Source organism: Haematobia irritans, chromosome 5 (genome assembly GCF_050003625.1).
Source record: "Haematobia irritans isolate KBUSLIRL chromosome 5, ASM5000362v1, whole genome shotgun sequence".
Lineage (NCBI taxonomy): Eukaryota > Metazoa > Arthropoda > Insecta > Diptera > Muscidae > Haematobia > Haematobia irritans.
Window position 1 is genome coordinate 104,636,551 of NC_134401.1, and position 18,955 is coordinate 104,655,505.

The 18,955-nt window shown below is 31.7% G+C and overlaps 1 protein-coding gene across 1 annotated transcript in view; it reads right to left on the reverse strand.

Annotated features, from left to right (window-relative positions):
- Positions 1-1,547: 1,547 nt before the first annotated feature.
- Positions 1,548-18,955, reverse strand: part of sca (scabrous) — an 88,649-nt gene continuing 71,241 nt past the window's right edge. Inside the window, exons 3-4 of the mRNA XM_075312808.1 lie at positions 10,750-11,340; positions 1,548-2,973 (exon numbers count right to left, since the gene is read on the reverse strand). Coding sequence (XP_075168923.1) covers positions 2,014-2,973; positions 10,750-11,340 — 1,551 coding nt within the window. The 3' untranslated portion in view covers positions 1,548-2,013. The remainder of the gene's footprint in view (positions 2,974-10,749; positions 11,341-18,955) is intronic.

Below are 18,955 nucleotides of genomic sequence, written 5' to 3' on the forward strand. Positions count from 1 at the left end.
TATTTCTATAGAAAAATTTCATTTGTACAAAAAATTTTATTTAAATTTAATTTTAATAGGAAATTTTGTCATAGTTTCTTTTTCATAGGAAAATTGTTCAATTTTTTTTCTATCGAGAATATTGTCAAAATTTCTTTTTTGTACACAAAATTGTGTTTAAATTTCATTTTAATATGAAATTTATTCATAACTTCTTTTTCATAAGAAAATTGTTAAATTTTTATTTTCTATCGAGAATATTGTCAAAATTTCTTTTTTGTACAGAAAATTGTGTGTTAAATTTAATTTTAATAGGAAATTTTGTCATAATTTCTTTTAATAGTAAAATTTGTCAAAATTTTTTCTATCAAGAATATTGTAAAAATTTCTTTTCTCTAAAAATGATTGTCAAAGTTTAATTTCTTTTTTCTAGGAAATTTTACCAATGTTGCATTTCTATAGGACATTTTATCGTAATTTCATTTCTACAGGAAATTGTGCCAAAATTTCTCTTTTTCTTTGAAAAAAAGTTTAATTTCTATAAAATCTTTTGTCGAAATTTTGTGCCAATAGAAAATTCTATGGGAGAGAGAGCAAGTCAAGCTGTTAGGCATAAACAAAATACTCCCAAAACACGTAGACCGACATGTTTAAAATTTTTAAGGACCGCCGAAGCTGGTGTTTCCTCTGGTGTCAAAAAAAGTCCAAAAGGCGAATAATTTTATGAAAATTCCTTAAAATTATAAAAAAAATCTACTTCGACCATTTCAAAACTTGAAATCGAAAGTCAAATTTTGCAAATGTGTAAAATTGTATATTTCTAGAATTTTAAAAATATATTATATTTCCAGAATTTTTTAAAAATCAAAATAAACTTTCTCATGTTTCCAGGTGTCTTTGATTGATAACAAAATCTTTAATTTTTCTCAATAGCCACCACATAAAACTGTCCACCATCAATAGCTCTTATCCTATAGCCCTTTGAAATATAAATTGCTAAAAACCAAATCAAGTAGTAGCGAAATTTTTGGAAAATTTTTCTATTTGATATCATTTTCTGCTTCTAGTATGAGTAATGTAAATTTCAAAAGTATTGGCATAATTTCTACTGAACATTTATTTCGACATGATAATTGTTATGAAAAAAAACGAAGACCCAGAATGTTTTATGAAATTGCCTTTTCTTCGAATTTTGTAGCCTTTGGCATGTGCGCAGTTCTATTGAATGTCTGTTTATGTTACAAATTAAACACACAAAAAAGAAAATATAAAAGCACTTATCTTATAAGCATTCTTACATTAGCTCTTTTTTCTCTTACTATGCTATTATTTATATGATAAGAATGAAAATGAGAAGGGGAAGGAGAATGGGAAAAATTATGATTCTAACGGTTGTTTAAAATGACATGACTATGACTATGATGATGACATTATTGACTGTTAATGGACGCTTATGGTTATTATTATTATTATTATTGGCTTATTGTAAAAAATACATACATTTATATATTGTTTGTGGTTATATACGTGTAATTAAAATTGAAACAAAGAAAAAAAAAAGAAAAACATTTATCTCTTAATGAAAATTGATTTATATACAAAACAAAACTTGGAATATGAGTTATGCATTCAAATAAGCTTGTGACAATACATTTCAATGCATGCTTTAGCTGACAGAGAGAAAGAGTAAGAGAGACAGAAATGAAATTATTCCATTTCTAATTCTCCAACTCTCCCCAGCTTACGCTTCTCTTTCCTCCATCCATACTCACACTCACACACAATCGTACTGTACCGCGAACTATAATAAGGTATGGCTTTGGTGGTTCTAACTCTAACAAGTTTTACGACAAATATACGACTAAACGCTCATTTTTTGTTTGTGTAAAAAAATGCCCTTATCCTATAAAGAACTTAAGACAACGAGGAGGCAGATTTCCAGTTGGTGGGCATGGGATGATATGTCATGGGATGGGATAGGTTAAGGGAATTTGGAAATCCTCTGGATGGATAATTAGGAACATGTGTCATCTTCTACACTGACTCCATGGAAAAATCCAAACTCGGTCTTAAGCTATTCATCAAGGGTATCGACTTGTTAGAGTTTATTGTCGCCGATGTCGATGACGCTCGATTCGCTGTGATTGTCGCCGATGCCGTAGTTATTGTCGTTGGCGTCGTTGCCGGCATTGTCAATGATTCGGATGTTAAATCACTCACATAATTACATGTCTCAGATGACTGACGTTTGATCATCATTTGACTGGATTTTACGGCAATCCATTCATTGCGCTGGGCATCAAACCATGTCAGGCCCAGATTGTAGCGTCCATTTAAATTTGCATGCTGACAATGGGAGAACCACCACCCACCCTCATAGTTAGCAGCACAGTGCGTTTGTGATATGTCACGATCCACATCAATGGCCGAGAATTGCATACCCTGCTGATAGTCCAATGCATCGGAGGCATTGCCACTATAGCCCCCAATATGCAAACGATAGCCATCGGAGCGTGACGATATGTAAAACTGGCCATATTCGGCCAGCCACACATTGTCGTAAATATCTTGCATGAGCACGCGGAGTCGAGTGCAATTGTTTAAGGTCAAATGATGCAATTGTTCATTGCCTATCCAAAATTCACCGGCGGGCGAACCGAATCCATTTGCATAGTCCTCCCATGAGCGATTGAAATCGGCACTGCCATCGTAACGCCTCTGTACACTTGTCCAGCCATCTGGGGTACAATGTGCCATCTGAGGATGATGGTCACCAGCGGGAGCAATAAGATAGAGACCATCATTGTTTGATGGAGTTTCCGTAGGTGTCACCACCTCACTGCAGTCCTTGGGTAGCTTGGCTATTATTGATTCAAATTGTTGTTCGACATCTTCCAATTTTGCCACCAATGACTGGGCATTTTGTGATGGACTATTCTCAGTGGCTTTGTTGTTGAAAGTTGATGATTTATTGTCATGATGATGTTGGAATTTCTAAAAATAAAAGAACATAGAAAACACCAGATATGAGTCTAAGTTTCACACATATTTGCCATTACAAGAAATGGTTGTTTAGAAATTTCTTTAGCAGTAAACCAAAGTAAAATTTAAGTTTTTTTCTTTTTTGGATTTATGTAAGTACGAAACCAAAAGTAGATGAACATTTCTAGATACAAAGGTCAAAAAACCAAACATTATATTTTCCTAATTTACCAACCAGCCACATCCTTAACACTAACAGCTGAGCCTTGAAGTATGCCATACATTTTGTTCTAAGACCTTCAGCAGCATGAGCTTTATTCTTTCAAATGGATTTAATTTAGCTTAATAGGAACTTAACTCAGTTTAACAGACTCAAATGCTTTGTTACTGTTTCTATTTAACAACTTAATTTTGGGAATTACAAAAATTAACTTTTCTACACAATTGCCAGTAGAAATATTTTGGGATCTGGCTTAGGAAAGGATATTTAAGTACTTATTTCCAAAGGCTTAAAGTTTTCACAAATTTCAAAGTATCATAATTTTTTATATACGACTACTAGCAATATTAAAAGAATTGTGAATGAAATCAAACACCGAATAAAGTAAAGGGAACACCTCCCACTAAAAGTGCATTTAAGATTTTTTTTTTAATATTTCATTTCTAAAAGAAATTTTGTTAAAATTTCATATCTATTGAAAATTTTGTGAAAACTTCATATCTATAGAAAATAGCGTCAACATTTCATATCTTTAGGAAATTTTGACAAAATTTCATATCTATAGGAAATTTAGCAAAATTTAATTTATATTAGTAATATTTAAAAATTTCACTTTTATAACATTTCATTTCTATAGGAAGTTTCCAATAGAAATTTAATTTCAATTGGAAATTTTGTCGAAATGTAATTTCCATAAAAAATATTGTAAATATTTCATTTCTACAGACAATTTGTTAAAAAAATTACTATAGGAATTTTTGTCGAAATTTAATTTCTATAGGGAACTTTATCAAGATTTTATTTATATAGGAAATTTTGTTAAAATTCCATTCTTAAAATTTTTTTTTTTTAATTTGTCAAAATTTAATTTCTATAAGACTTTTTTTCAAAATTGCACATCTATTAAAAGTTTTGCCAAAGTTTCATTTCTATAGAAAATTTTGTTAAAATTTAATTTCTATAGGAAATTTTGTTGAAAAAAATTGATTTCTATAGTATAATTGGTAAAATTTCATTTCCATAGGATTTTTTGTCAAGATTTCATTTATATAGGAAATTTTCTTTAAATTCCATTTCTATAAGATTTTTTTCTTCAAAATTTCACATCTATAAAGTTTTGTCAAAATTTAGTTTCCATAAGAAATTTTGTCAAAATTTAATTTCAATAGATTTTTTTTTTCAAAATTTCATTTCTACAGGAAATTTGGTCAAAGTTTCATTGATATAAGTAATTTTGTAAAGATTTCATTTGTATAAAAAAAAATGCTAAAGTGTCATTTCTACATATTTTTTTTCAAAAATTTTACTTTTATAGGAAATTTTGTCAAAATTTAGCTTCTATAAGATTTTTTTTTTAATTTCATTTCTATAGAAGATTTTGACAAAATTTCATTTCTATATAAAATTTTGTAATTTTTTTTTAACAAAATTGAATTTCTATAGGAAATTTAGTCCAACTTTCTTTTCTATAAGAAATTTTTTCAAAATTAATTTCATTTCCATAAGGGTTTTGTCATATAAAATTTTGTATTTTTTTTTTTTTGACAAAATTGAATTTCTATAGGAAATTTAGTCAAACTTTCTTTTCTAAAAGAAATTTTGTCAAAATTAATTTCATTTCCATAGGAGTTTTGTCAAGATTTCATTTCTATAGGAAATTTTTTCAAAACTTAATTTCAATAGAATTTTTTTCAAAATTTAATTTCTATAGGAAATTTGGTCAAAGTTTCATTGATATTAGAAATTTTGTAAAAATTTCATTTCCATAAAAAAAAATTGCAAAAGTGTCATTTCTACAGATTTTTTTTTAATTTCACTTTTATAGGAAATTTTGTCAAAATTTAGTTTCTATAAGATTTTTTTTTTTCAAAATTTCATTTCTATAGAAGATTTTGCCAAAAATTTAATTTCTATAGACAATTTTGCCAAAATTTCATTTATATATAAAATGTCAATTTTTCACTTCTCTAATAAATTTTGACAAAATTGAATTTCTATAGGAAATTTAGTCAAAATTTCTTTTCTATAAGAAATTTTGTCAAAATTAATTTCATTTCCATAGGGTTTTTTTTTGTCAAGATTTCATTTCTATAGGAAATTTTATTAAAATTCCATCTCTATAAGATTTTTTTCAAATTTTCACATCTATAGAAAGATTTGTCAAAATTTCATTTCTATATGAGATTTTGTCAAAATTTAATTTTATAATTTTTTTTCAAAATTTCACATCTTAGAAAGTTTTGCCAAAATTTAATTTCAATAGAATTTTTTTTTCAAAATTTCATTTCTATAGGAAATTTGGTCAAAGTTTCATTGATATAAGAAATTTTGTAATCTATGTGTTTAGGAAATTGTGTAAAAATTTCATAGCTATAGGAAATTTTTCCAAAATTTTCTATCAATTGGGCACTTTGTCAAAAATTTATTTATTTATCCGGAAGCGGTGTAAAATTGACACAGAAGCGATGAATTTAACATGGGCTTGTCATTGGACGGAAGTCCTCCATTTCAACAGCCGTTGCACTGAATTTGCATCACTTCTTTATGTGTGATCCGAATTCAATGGTTTGGATGTAAATTAAAAAATTCTGTGATATTTTGCGAAATAAATAATTTTTATAGTTTTTTATAATTTTTAATGGATTCTAACGCTTGTCGGAAACGTTTGAGCTCAAATATTTTCAAAATTTCACAATTTTTTCAGAATGGATTTAGCATTTTTTTCGACAAAATTTAAACGATTTGTACCATTTTAAGAATTCTTACTCTGTTTTTAATCTATTTGAAACAAAAAAAGTTAAAATTACACATTAAAAGTATGAAAAAACCAAGTTATAAAAAATTGCATTAAAAGAACTTCCTGGGTAGTTAAAATAAAGAAATCATTTTGAGTGCATTTTCTGGAAGTGCTTTTAAAGTTGTGCCTTTAGAAGAACTTCCAAACTTTTTTGCTGGGTATAGAAATTTTTTCCAAATTTCATTTCTATAGGAAATTTTGATAGCATTAAAAATATGTTTAGTTTTCTTAGTTGACCTTTGAAATTTTATAGTTATTGGGATTCTTTTCGGCTTAAGGTCATGATAAATGAAAAATGCTGGTGTAGTTGCTTTTTTCAATGTTTTATTATTGAAATATTGCTATTTTGGATATTTCGATACACTTTCGGTGATCATCTTCAGCGAGATATTATCTATAAAAGACCATAATTTAAACATTTTACAATATTTACTTTAACAATGGTTTTTAACAAAAATATAACAAACATTTTTCATATTTACGTTTTACAAAGTAATGGACTTTCTCCTTGCAAAGTTCATATCTAACTAAAGCTATCCTACTTATGTTTGTGCCTTTGTATGAGATTTCTATAAATCTGTGCACAGAGGTCTGTGTCGGTTTTGTAATTCATACGTTCGTCAGTGGGAGTGTTTATTATATGTAACATCTCCAATGTGTATCTTCTCTTAGTATTTCCTTCCGTCGTCAGTATTTCAACATTCTTGAAATTTGGTATGTGTCCTGTATTCGTGCAATGTGCTGCAAGGGCCGTTTTTTGTTCTAGGGGCTTGTTTTTCATTTTTTGGTCGGACTTGTGGGCAGAAAGTCTAGTTTTTAGCTTGGACCTGGTAGTGCCAACATAAGACATTGTACATGGATTGGTTTCGTCCCCATCACATTTTATTTTGTATATCACATTCGATTTGTCTTCCATTTTTATCTTGGTCTTAGTTTTGCTAAATAAGTCATTTATCGTCCTGTTACACTTTTGCGCTAATTTATAATTCTCCTTTTTGTAAATATTTGATTTTTCAAATCTTTGGGAAAACTTCGGTATATATGTCGTCTTTTTGAAAACCATGGATGTGACTTCTGGTTTGTTGTGATTCTTATTTACTTTGTTTTTTTTTCACGTATTTTATGAGATCACTGATTGTGTTATTGGGGAAGTCATTTTGTTTTAGAATCCATCGTATTTTCTTCTCGTTAGTCTTGTGAAATTTTACGTCGCTTATGTTTAAAACCCTATTAATAAAATTGGTAGCAGTATTAATCTTAATACGACGAGGATGATTGGAGTGAAAATTTATTAATTAAAAATATTTTTTCTGTGTATATAGGAAATTTGGAAAAATATATTATCTAAAAGAAATTTGATAAAATATTATATCTATTAAAATGCGTTGTGAAATTTAATTTCATTACAGTAATAAATTTTAGCAAAAATTGCATATGTAGAGGAAACTTTTGTAAAGCTTTTATTTCTGTATGAAATGTTGTCTAAGTTTTTTTTTTTTAGAATTGATATTTGAACAATTTATAGATTTTTAATCGAATTCGTAATCGCCGATAATTCTAGGAATAGTGTTATCGCACAACATATCAGAATTCATTTAAAATTCCCTGAATGACACAATTAATATTTGCAATGGTTGTTTACTTCCCACTTCCCACAACCCATTTGCCTGATAGTCAAACTAATACAATGTCATATGGGAGCTTTGAAATTTTGGGGAGAATAGAAATTGGACAAACGTTGACACAACGTGACAGATTTGTATTCCATATGGTTTTAAAAGGTTTTTGGAATAGTCGTTTCTTCCATTTGGTATGTGAATTGTGCATTAAAATGAAAAAAAAAAAATCGAGAACCAAAGCGTTATGTATTGTTGACAAACCCAATGTTGTTGAGGGCTACATCAGTTGCCTGCCAACCAGTTGCAGTGGCAGAAGTAACAAAACGACAAAGAGAACAAAATCTGGGCTGCAGTTTTTGACGAATCCCACGACCAAACACATCAACAAGAAGAAACCCTAACAAAAGGCATATTGTTGTGGGTACATACTCCCACAAATACACACACACACTCCCTCGCATATTAACTTTGGCAAAAGAGAAAAACATAGTGCCGTAAGCGAAACATGTCTTTACAACGCTGGAATTTCGGGCATACTGCGCCAGCTTTGTATTCGTTTAATTGAAATACTACTAAAACCCATAACCAAAAGTGTTCATTTTCCAACAATGAAAAAGTTTGAAGGTGAAATTAGAAACGAATGAATTGGTGGACGCGGAGTAAGAGAGTCCGTATTTGATTTATATTGAACAGAACCAAAAGTTATGTAAAAATTTTACAAATTGGAAATCTATGGAGATGCATAGCATAGCATGGACCATTCTTGAGACACGTTTGCTATTTTAAACGTGAAAATTAACCTCTCATAACTGGACACCACCCAAATATGGACAAAATTTAGGCGAACGTGGGTGTCCAATTGTAAGAGGTCCCACTGTTTAAAATTCACTTATTACCCTATTTTATACAAATTTGGGTGATATCGGGGGATACATATACATGGAAGCTTTATGTAAATCTTTACCAATATTATTGGTATTTTTTTTTTACATTTACGCAAAGAAAGCAATATCACAAATAGTTTTCTAATTTAAGTCATAATTGAAGAGTCAACAAAAAGTTTTCAACTCAAACATTGAATGATTCAATTAATTTTTGAATTAAAACGAAAATCTTTCAGAGAAATTAATTAAATCTATTAAATCGTAAAAGGTATAAATTAATTTTGTAGTTGGCTTTGTGGAATTACTCTATCACTTCAAAGCTCCACAAATATTTTTCTGTGAAAATAATTGTAGAACATGACTACGCAAGAATTGGGAGTAATTTGGCCCTCTAACTACAGTATGAAACAAGTATATACGGCCGTTAGTTCGGCCAGGCCGAAGCTTATGTACCCCCCACCATGGATTGCGTAGAAACTTCTACTGAAGACTGTCATCCACAATCGAATTACTTGGGTTGCGGTAACTTTTGCCGATGACAAGGTATCTTAAAACTTCCTAATACCGTAATATATACCACATAGTCCATACGTGGTATATATTAAACTAAAAAAGGCCGATTAAATACGTATATAATTAAGTTTAAAGTTTGTATAGAAATAAAATTTTGACAACATTTTCTATAGAAGTAAAATTTGGAAAAAATTTTCTATAGAAATACAATTTTATCAAAATTTTCTATAGAAATAACATTTTGACAAAATTTTTTATAGAAATAAAATTTTTACTAAATTATCAAAAGATTTAAAATTTTGACAACATTCTCTATAGAATTAAAATTTTGACAACATTTTCTACAGAAATAAAATTTTGCCAAAATTTTCTATAGAAATAAAATTTAACAAAATTTTCTATAGGAATAAAATTTCGACAAATTTTGCTAGATTATTTTTGCTCGAGTGGCAAGCATGATTATAAACCGATATGGACCAATTTTTGTGTGATTGGGGATCGGCTATATATAACTATAGACCGGTATGGACCAATTTTGGCATGGTTATTAGCGGCCATATATTAACACCACGTACCAAATTTCAACCGGATCCTCTAAGAGGCTCCGGAGTTCAAATCTGGTGATCGGTTTGTATGGGGGCTATATATAATTATGGACCGATATGGACCAATTTTTGCATGGTTGGTAGAGACCATATATTAACACCATGTACCAAATTTCAGCCGGATCGGATGAAATTTGCTTCTCTTAGAGCAATCGCAAGCCAAATTTGGGGGTCCGTTTATATGGGGGCTATACGTAAAAGTGGACCGATATGGACCAATTTTTGCACGGTTGTTAGAGACCATATACTAACACCATGTACCAAATTTCAGCCGGATCGGATGAAATTTGCTTCTCTTAGAGCAATCACAAGCCAAATTTGGGGGTCCGTTTATATGGGGGCTATACGTAAAAGTTGACCGATATGATCCATTTGCAATACCATCTGATCTACATCAATAACAACTACTTGTGCCAAGTTTCAAGTCGATAGCTTGTTTCGTTCGGAAGTTAGCGTGATTTCAACAGACGGACGGACGGACATTCTCAGATCGACTCAGAATTTCACCACGATTCAGAATATATATACTTTATGGGGTCTTAGAGCAATATTTCGATGTGTTACAAACGGAATGACAAAGTTAATATACCCCCTATGGTGGAGGGTATAAAAAGGACTATCAATGCCATCCATGGTGCAGAGTACAAAAGATTCTTCCTGGGCGAACTTATGACCATATATATTGCTTTAAAATTTCGTTATTTTGGTATAAATTTATCCATAATTTTTCTCCAAATGTACCTGTATGTTAGGTAGAAAAATCTTTTATAAAAAGCCAATTTATATATCCTGTAGAAATTCAAATCAATAATAATGTCGTTATATATTCTCGAAAAATGGTTATACAAATGCATAAACTAGAAATGTCATGCTAAAGGATATACAAATAAGTAGTTTGACTTATCAAATGTTACCATGGTAATTTATTGAGAAATATCCCCTGTAATGCTCCGTGCTACTTTCAGTTATTACAAAATAATATCCCGCCAACAAACTATTTGCCTTTATGAGAACATTTCCAATTGTTCTCATCTTCATATTTCTTCTATTGTTCACGAAAATGCAAACAAAAATGAAAAGATAAAACAATCTTACGACACTCAAAATCCATCACTTGATACACTCCTCCCAAACCAACTTCCCTACTCACCTTATTGACAGGAGCCCCACGGTGCTGTCGGTGCTGTAAAGCTCTTTGTACATCGTTCACCATTGTTTGCAAACGATCCAATTGGGTACGCATTTCACCAACGCTTGATTGCATTCGCCGTACACCATCACGTTCATCCTGCAATGTACTTACACTAACTGCCATTGCCTGCAATGAACGTGCCACATTCTTGCCCTCCTCACGCACTAGATTCTGTTCGGACATGAGCTGGGCATGGCCAAATTCCAATTTGGAAATTTCGTGACGTAATTCGGGTAGATTCTTATCAACTTTCATTTGGACATTCTCCACGTCTTCGAGTAGCTCCAGCATGGATGAGTGTAACTTATCCAGAGAAGCAATTTGCCGCGATAGATTGAAGTTGGCATCCGCTATGCGATGCTGTTCAATTTCAATGCTGCGCACACGTTCACCAATGCGATGATATTTCAATTCATTGAATTGACGCCTCAGTTGACGCTGCGACAATTGAAGTTCATGCAATTGTTGTCGTTGAAAGCGTAGGTGACGTCTTTTGTGGTCGGCTAGGAGATCGCCAGATGTGCTAGTTACAGACGATGATGAGGTTGACTGCAAGTAAAAAAAAAGAGAATACGTATAAGAAAATGAAAAATTAATGCAAAAAAAAAAGAGTGTGTAATAAATGGCAGAAATCCCTTTCTTCTTTATTTTTTTGTTTATTTTCTTTAAGCCCCTAAAAGTAGGCTTAAGTTTTTTGCCCATCGTTTTTCTCCCAAAAGTATACAGTAAAATTTATGTGTAATGGCAAAAGCGTGAGAATATCCAGGAAAGGATAAAAATGTGCAAATATTCCCATTCAACGAACGAATAAAGAGAAAAAAATAATATTTATGAACATTTAAAATATATGGGAAAATTGCCTCTGAGAATGCTTCTAGTTGCCAAAAACAGATATTTTTGTTAAATTGAAAAATTTCCAAGACATCACTAAGATGAGCGAGGATTATAAATTGGATAAGAATTTAATTATTATTGCACTTTGTAAGGAATTTAATTTGAAATTAAATTATATTTCAATAAAAAAAAAACTTTATGAGAGTGTATCGAAAGGTGCTATATCGCACTATATTCTCGAAATATTTATTGTTGAAATGTCTGCTATATGGGTTACATATTTTGGCTTTTACAACGGACTTTTTATTTCTGTGTATCCTATATAAAAATTCTTTTTGCTTTACAACAATCAAATGATTATATTATTTGCTGAGCTAATTCGTGAAATTGTCACAGAGCAAACTTTAATTTGCTAACACTTTTTGTTTTGATTCAGATGAAATACTCTAGGGCGTATTTGATTAATTTCGAAGCTATTCAAATTGTATGAAACTTAAACGAATTATAAAGCATCACTTGAGTGCATGTTAAATACAATTGAAAATGAATTTGCATAAATTATTGCTGGGAGCATTTTACAGTGCCAGAGAGTATTTCAGTAAAATACCCAAAAGCACACTACACCCACATGGCAAACAACACTTCAATATAATGCATATGTACGAACGAAAGCACACACATGAACACCAAAAGAATAATATGTATTTTACGCGTAACAATATCAACAATCAGTGTTGCCAACAATTCCGAAACAAAAATAGCTAGAGCAGAGAACATTTATATAAAAAAGTTTCTGCTTTTTTAAAAGATATCCAGAAAAAAATGGCTAAATTAAATTTACTAAAGTTTCGTTTTAAAATTAATAAACACAATAAATAATATTTTAACACGATATGCTATATTGTCTCCTACGTTAGCATACTGTATTTCAATCGGATCGAATGAAATATGGGGTCTAAAGACTAAAGACATCAAATCAAGGGACCGCTTTGTATAGCGGCTTTATAGTCAGGGACGGATGTTATCTTGAGGAAAGATTCATTTCGCCCAAAAAATGGAATTAAATCGTAAACATATTCGTGCGATTATGTTTTAAAACTTTCGACGTGGATTAACTCAACAACAGTGCATCGATGAACTTCTTTCAATTTTTTGGCGATGAAGGTCGGAGAAGGATCAGTGTTTATCCAAGGTGCATTCAGCAAGACAGGAACAAACTCCCTTAATGTCATACTGCATCTATTGCCTTTAGACATTTTGGCAACAACGGCTGTGCGGTTGCGCGAGATATCGCTGTGGTCGGAAAACAGTTACGGTCACAGTTCGGTCCTCAAAATAATGCCAGATGTGCCTAACGTAGTGGATTACACTTTGGCGAGTCCACTTTTCGACAAAAAGTTTGAGACTCTAATTCCCAACAGTGAAGCGTGGTGTACACGGACCCCGGGAAATAAAAGATATATAGATTTCTACACTGATGGCTCCAAGATCTGGAACTTGGGAGCCACCGTGGTGCAATGGTTAGCATGCCCGCCTTGCATACACAAGGTCGTGGGTTCGATTCCTGCTACGACCGAACACCAAAAAGTTTTTCAGCGGTGGATTATCCCACCTCAGTAATGCTGGTGACATTTCTGAGGGTTTCAAAGCTTCTCTAAGTGGTTTCACTAGAATGTGGAACGCCGTTCGGACGCGGCTATAAAAAGGAGGTCCCTTGTCATTGAGTTTAACATGGAATCGGGCAGCACTCAGTGATAAGAGAGAAGTTCACCACTGTGGTATCACAATGGACTGAATAGTCTAAGTGAGCCTGATACATCGGGCTGCCACATAACCTAACCTAACCTAAGATCTGGAACTTCGAATAGCGAAAAGATTACCTGATCACTGTAGTGTTTTTCAGGCTGAAATATTAGCAATAAGAGAAGTGGTGAATTGCCTGAGAAGTAATGCTCCAAGCAATATTGGCATTAATATATACTCAGTAAGGGTTGTAACGACACCAAGCAAATATGGCCCCATTTAAACTTAAACCGCACACTAGATATGCTAGTGTTCTCGAGACGCCAGATATCACTCCTGATATCTGCTATAACGGGTCGCTGCCTGATAGGCGATTTTGGAAAAACTATTGGTGCGAAGTATAATGACTATTGTATGAGCTGTCATGATGCGTAGGAAAAGGAATCAATAATACACCTCTTGTGTGAGTGTCCTTCATTTTGTGTAAGGCGTAAGCAAATTTTAGGGGCATATAGCTTCAGATTACTGGCGGACCTGGAAAACGCTAACTTAAGCAGTCTGCTAATGTTTTTGGAACAATCTGGTTGGTTCAACAGAAGAAAATAATCGAGTAGGTTCAACGGTTAAAACTAGAAGTGCCCATATGTAATAGGTACTTTTAGTTAATGTGGTATCACAATGGACTGAATAGTCTAAGTGAGCCTGAATCTTAATCGGGCTGCCACCTTAACCTAACCTAACAAAAGTTGTGTACGAAGCACTTTTTTATACCCTCCACCATAGGATGGGGGGTATATTAACTTTGTCATTCCGTTTGTAACACATCGAAATATTGCTCTAATACCCTATAAAATATATATTCTGGGTAGTGGTGAAATTCTGAGTCGATCTGAGCATGTCCGTCCGTCTGTTGAAATCACGCTAACTTCCGAACGAAACAAGCTATCGACTTGAAACTTGGCACAATTAGTTGCTATTGATGTAGGTCAGATGGTATTGCAAATGGGTCATATCGGTCCACTTTTACGTATAGCCCCCATATAAACGGACCCCCATATTTGGCTTGCGATTGCTCTAAGAGAAGCAAATTTCATCCGATCCGGCTGAAATTTGGTACATGGTGTTAGTATATGGTCTCTAATAACCTTGCAAAAATTGGTCCACATCGGTCCATAATTACATATAGCCCCCATATAAACCGATCCCCCGATTTGGCTTGCGGAGCCTCTAAGAGAAGCAAATTTCATCCGATCCGGCTGAAATTTTGTACATGGTGTTAGTATATGGTCTCTAATAAGCATGCAAAAATTGGTCCACATCGGTCCATAATTATATATAGCCCCCATATAAACCGATCACCAGATTTGATCTCCGGAGCCTCTTGGAAGACCAAAATTCATCTGATTCAGTTGAAATTGGGTACGTGATGTTAGTATATGGTATCCACCAACCATGTAGGAATTAGTTCATATCAGTCCATAATTATATATAGCCCCCAGATAAACCGATCCCCAGATTTGACCTCCGGTGCCTTTTGGAGAAGCAAAATTCATCCGATCTGGTTGAAATTTGGTACGTGGTGGTAGTATATGATATTTAACAAACATGCCAAAAGTGGTACATATCAGTCCATAATCATATATAGCCCCTATATAAACCGATCCCGAGATTTGGTTTTGGAGCCTCTTGGAGGAGCAAATTTCATCCGAGTCAGTTGAAATTTGGTACATTGTGCTCGTATATGACCGTTAATAACCATGTCTAACCAGGTCCATATCGGTCTATAGTTATATATAGCCCTCAGATAAATCAATACCCAATCACACAAAAATTGGTCCATATCAAGTTCGTAACTCTATATAGCCCCCATATAAGCGACCCCCATATTTCAATTCTGACTCTCTACGTACCGTGCAAAAGTCCATGTCAATTTTTAATAATTATTTGTAGACTTACCTATACATAACATAACTTTTTTGTCTAATATATACCACGTATGGACTAATTTAGAAAACGATGTTAAGAAGTTTTAAGATACTACAACCCAAGTAATTCGATTGTGGATGACAGTCTTTCGTAGAACTTTCTACGCAATCTATGGTGGAGGGTACATAAGATTCGGCCTGGCCGAACTTACGGCCGTATATACTTGTTTTTAACTGGACATGTCGCAATCGTACCACTTGAAAAACGTAGAACAGTCCATTCTGAGTGATAGACAATCATTTGTTTGCCAGTATTCTTCCATGAAATCAAGAATAGACGGATCAATCTTCATCACGTATTTCTTTCGGAAATAAGCGTGATTTCAACAGACAGACAAATTTTGTAGCAATTGAACTAGATATAGCTATAAAATAGCTAAATTAGCATCACTGTCAACAATACAATCCAACTGTATGGCATATAATCACTGAGAACTGATTTAATTCTCTTGATAAATAGTGAGACATACGTAAACACACGTACTATACATATGGATATGTAAAAGTCTAAAAACACATAAACATTATACGACTCAATGGCTATGCGAATCTCTTACTCGCATCGCCTCCCTCTCTCTCTCTCTATCTTTCACCTCGAGACACACCATACAATGACAACACAATGCAAATGCATTACGTAGAACAACAATAGCAATGAAATAAATGAATGAGATATACTTTAAAAAATCCACAATGGGGTACAATGAAAATCAACAGAAGCCTTTCGTTTTGTTGACGGAGAGTACAAAGATTTTCAGGACAGAGTGTGAGGGAGTATTTCAAACAAAAAAAAAAAAAAAAACAAAAGTACAATCAACAACCGAGTGAAATGGCAACAAAAACTATATTAATGATCTGAATATGTCAACGAATGACAATACAAAAGAATGCCATTAATTTGGACACATAACGCCATCTCATGCATACCCATACACTACACTCACAGACACAGGCTTGTGACAATGGCTTCATACAATAAGGAGAGAACAAAACAAACAAACGTCAACAAATAACAAAATATCACTGTCAACAATGACATTGCTACAATACCACCATGCAAAACCAGCAACACTGATGTTGACAACAAAATCCAAGTAGGCAACGACCAATATTAATATAACAAGCAATATTCATTTGCCCATACTACTAACAGAGACAATATAAATTAAAATTGCAAAAATGCCAGGTTTGAAACAAATGAAAGAAGACAACGACAATGATTTTAAATGTAGGTACAATAATATTGAAACAAAATTGTAATTTTTGGGAATCGAAAAAAAAATCTAAAGGGTCAATGTCTTACAGCAAAAAATTTAAAAATCAAAAAATAACATTTTGAATTAATCTATAATAAAACAAATTAAATTTAAACTAAAATTAGAATTAAAATTAAAATCAAAATTAAAATTAAAACAACATGAATATCTATATCTTAACAAATCCCTAGCAAGAATATCTGTTTCTTAACAAATCCCAAGTCTCAATATTATTCTGCTTCCCATAGTTCCAGTCATATAGCCCAGTCACTAGTCGAAATGGTATATCCACATACGTTCCTACCTTATGCCTCTTATTCATTTCAAGAAGCTAAATCAAAATGAAATGGTTCACTAAACAACCAATTGAAAATGGAATAAAATTTAGTACGTGTATGTGAATGCCAGTGTGTATGTTTTTCATTTTTTATGGCAATTGTCAATCGCAGATAAACAACAAACATAAAAATAATGAACATCAATCTGTTGTCAATTGATAACAATGACAATATACTTGCGCATACGTACAATGGTTTCTCCGGCAGATTGATTGAAAACAGACCACTTCTCCAATTGAAAGCATACAACAGTGGTTATTGTGTTGAAATCAGACATTCATTTCCTAACATTGAGTGAACGGAAGGAAATCCATACAATAGAGTGATAGGAACAATGCCTCAAATTTGTATGCATATTCAGTAGAGATGAAGAAGAAGTATCCTTTTTTTTGTCATGACATAAGAATTTTTTTATGTCATTCTTGCCAAAGAAAATCCAACCGGTTCTATTTGGAATTCAATGGAAATTGTGAAATGAGTCTATTGAATCGAATCGAGAATTTCGATTTAAAGTTCTTGACCAACATTTATTAGATTTCAAGTACATTTGATGTAACGAATTAATGGTATATTTTTGAAATGTATGTATGTATTTCAATAAAAAGTTCAAACTGAAACTGAGAATTGTTATCTCCTTGATGTTTTTTTTATTACAATCGGTGCAATCCTTTAGACTAGTTTTTAAAATAGAAAATAGAAAACGTCCATTTGTTTCCAAGGCCTTAAATAAAAGAAAAGCGATTTAGGGAGATAGGCAATAATAAAAAGTGTCAAGACATTGCCTTTTTGTGGTTATTATGTGTCTTTATTATTTGTTGAAAAAGGCACTCATATGTTACATCTGTCACACTTTCTAGAACAAAAGGATTCGTGATAAGAAAGACAATAGAAGCCATAGAAACCATACAAACCATTTTGGTCTCAGAACTCGATTTTTCATTAAAGCAAACAAAAAGATTGTAGAAATATAAATAAAAGAGAGTATGTAATGCTAGGAAAAAGTCGTTGATATAGTCTATTGTATAATTATTTTCATATCATGATGATTTCCTTTTATGTTTTTAGTTCAAGAATCTATGAAAAAAGTCCCCATGAAATAAATCCCTAAAATTAAAAATGTAACATGTCCCTACACACAAAAAAATTGTTTTCTGATTCAATTACGAAATTAATTGATCCAATTAATTTTTAATTGAAATGTCTTCAATCGCAGAAATGATAGTATCAATTAAAAAATTAATTGAAGGTCAATTAAAAAGTTAATTGATCCAATTAAAAAATTAATTGATACTATTATTTTTGTGTTTGATTTTTGTTTCAATTAAAAAATTTTTTGAATCAATTAAATTTTTAATTGAATATTTTTTAAAACTCAATTAAAATTTTAATTGAAAAAATTTTCGAGAAATTTTTTTGTGTGTACTATGATCTACAGATATCAATAACAACGATTTACGGGGAGTATTTTGGAGATGTGTGTATTTTTTTTAATTTGAATAATTTTTTCATTGTGAAATAACCTCCTCAGTCGTCATAATTAAATAGTTCTCTACATTTGATTTTCGGGAGTGTTTCAACTACACACAAAAAAGAAATTCTGATTCAATTACGAAATTAATTGATCCAATTAATTTTTTAATTGCAATGTCTTTAATCACGAAAATTATAGTATCAATCATAGTTTCAATTGGACTTTAAAAAAAATACTTGATTAAAAAAATTAATTGATTTCTTCAGCAAATTTAAATTAATTTTTTAATTGATTCTTTTAAAAATTTAATTGATGTTGATTGCAAAACTCAATTAATTTTTTAATTAAAAACGTAACTATTTTTAATTACTTTCTTAACTGTCTTTTTAGTTTGATTAAAAAATTGACTGTTTGATACAAATTTTTAGTTAAAAATCAAAAAAAAAAAATCCCGTCACTTTTTTATGTGACTTAGTCTTCCGATTTAGATTAAAAAGTTAATTGTCTCAATTAATTTTTTAATTAGAAATTTTAAAA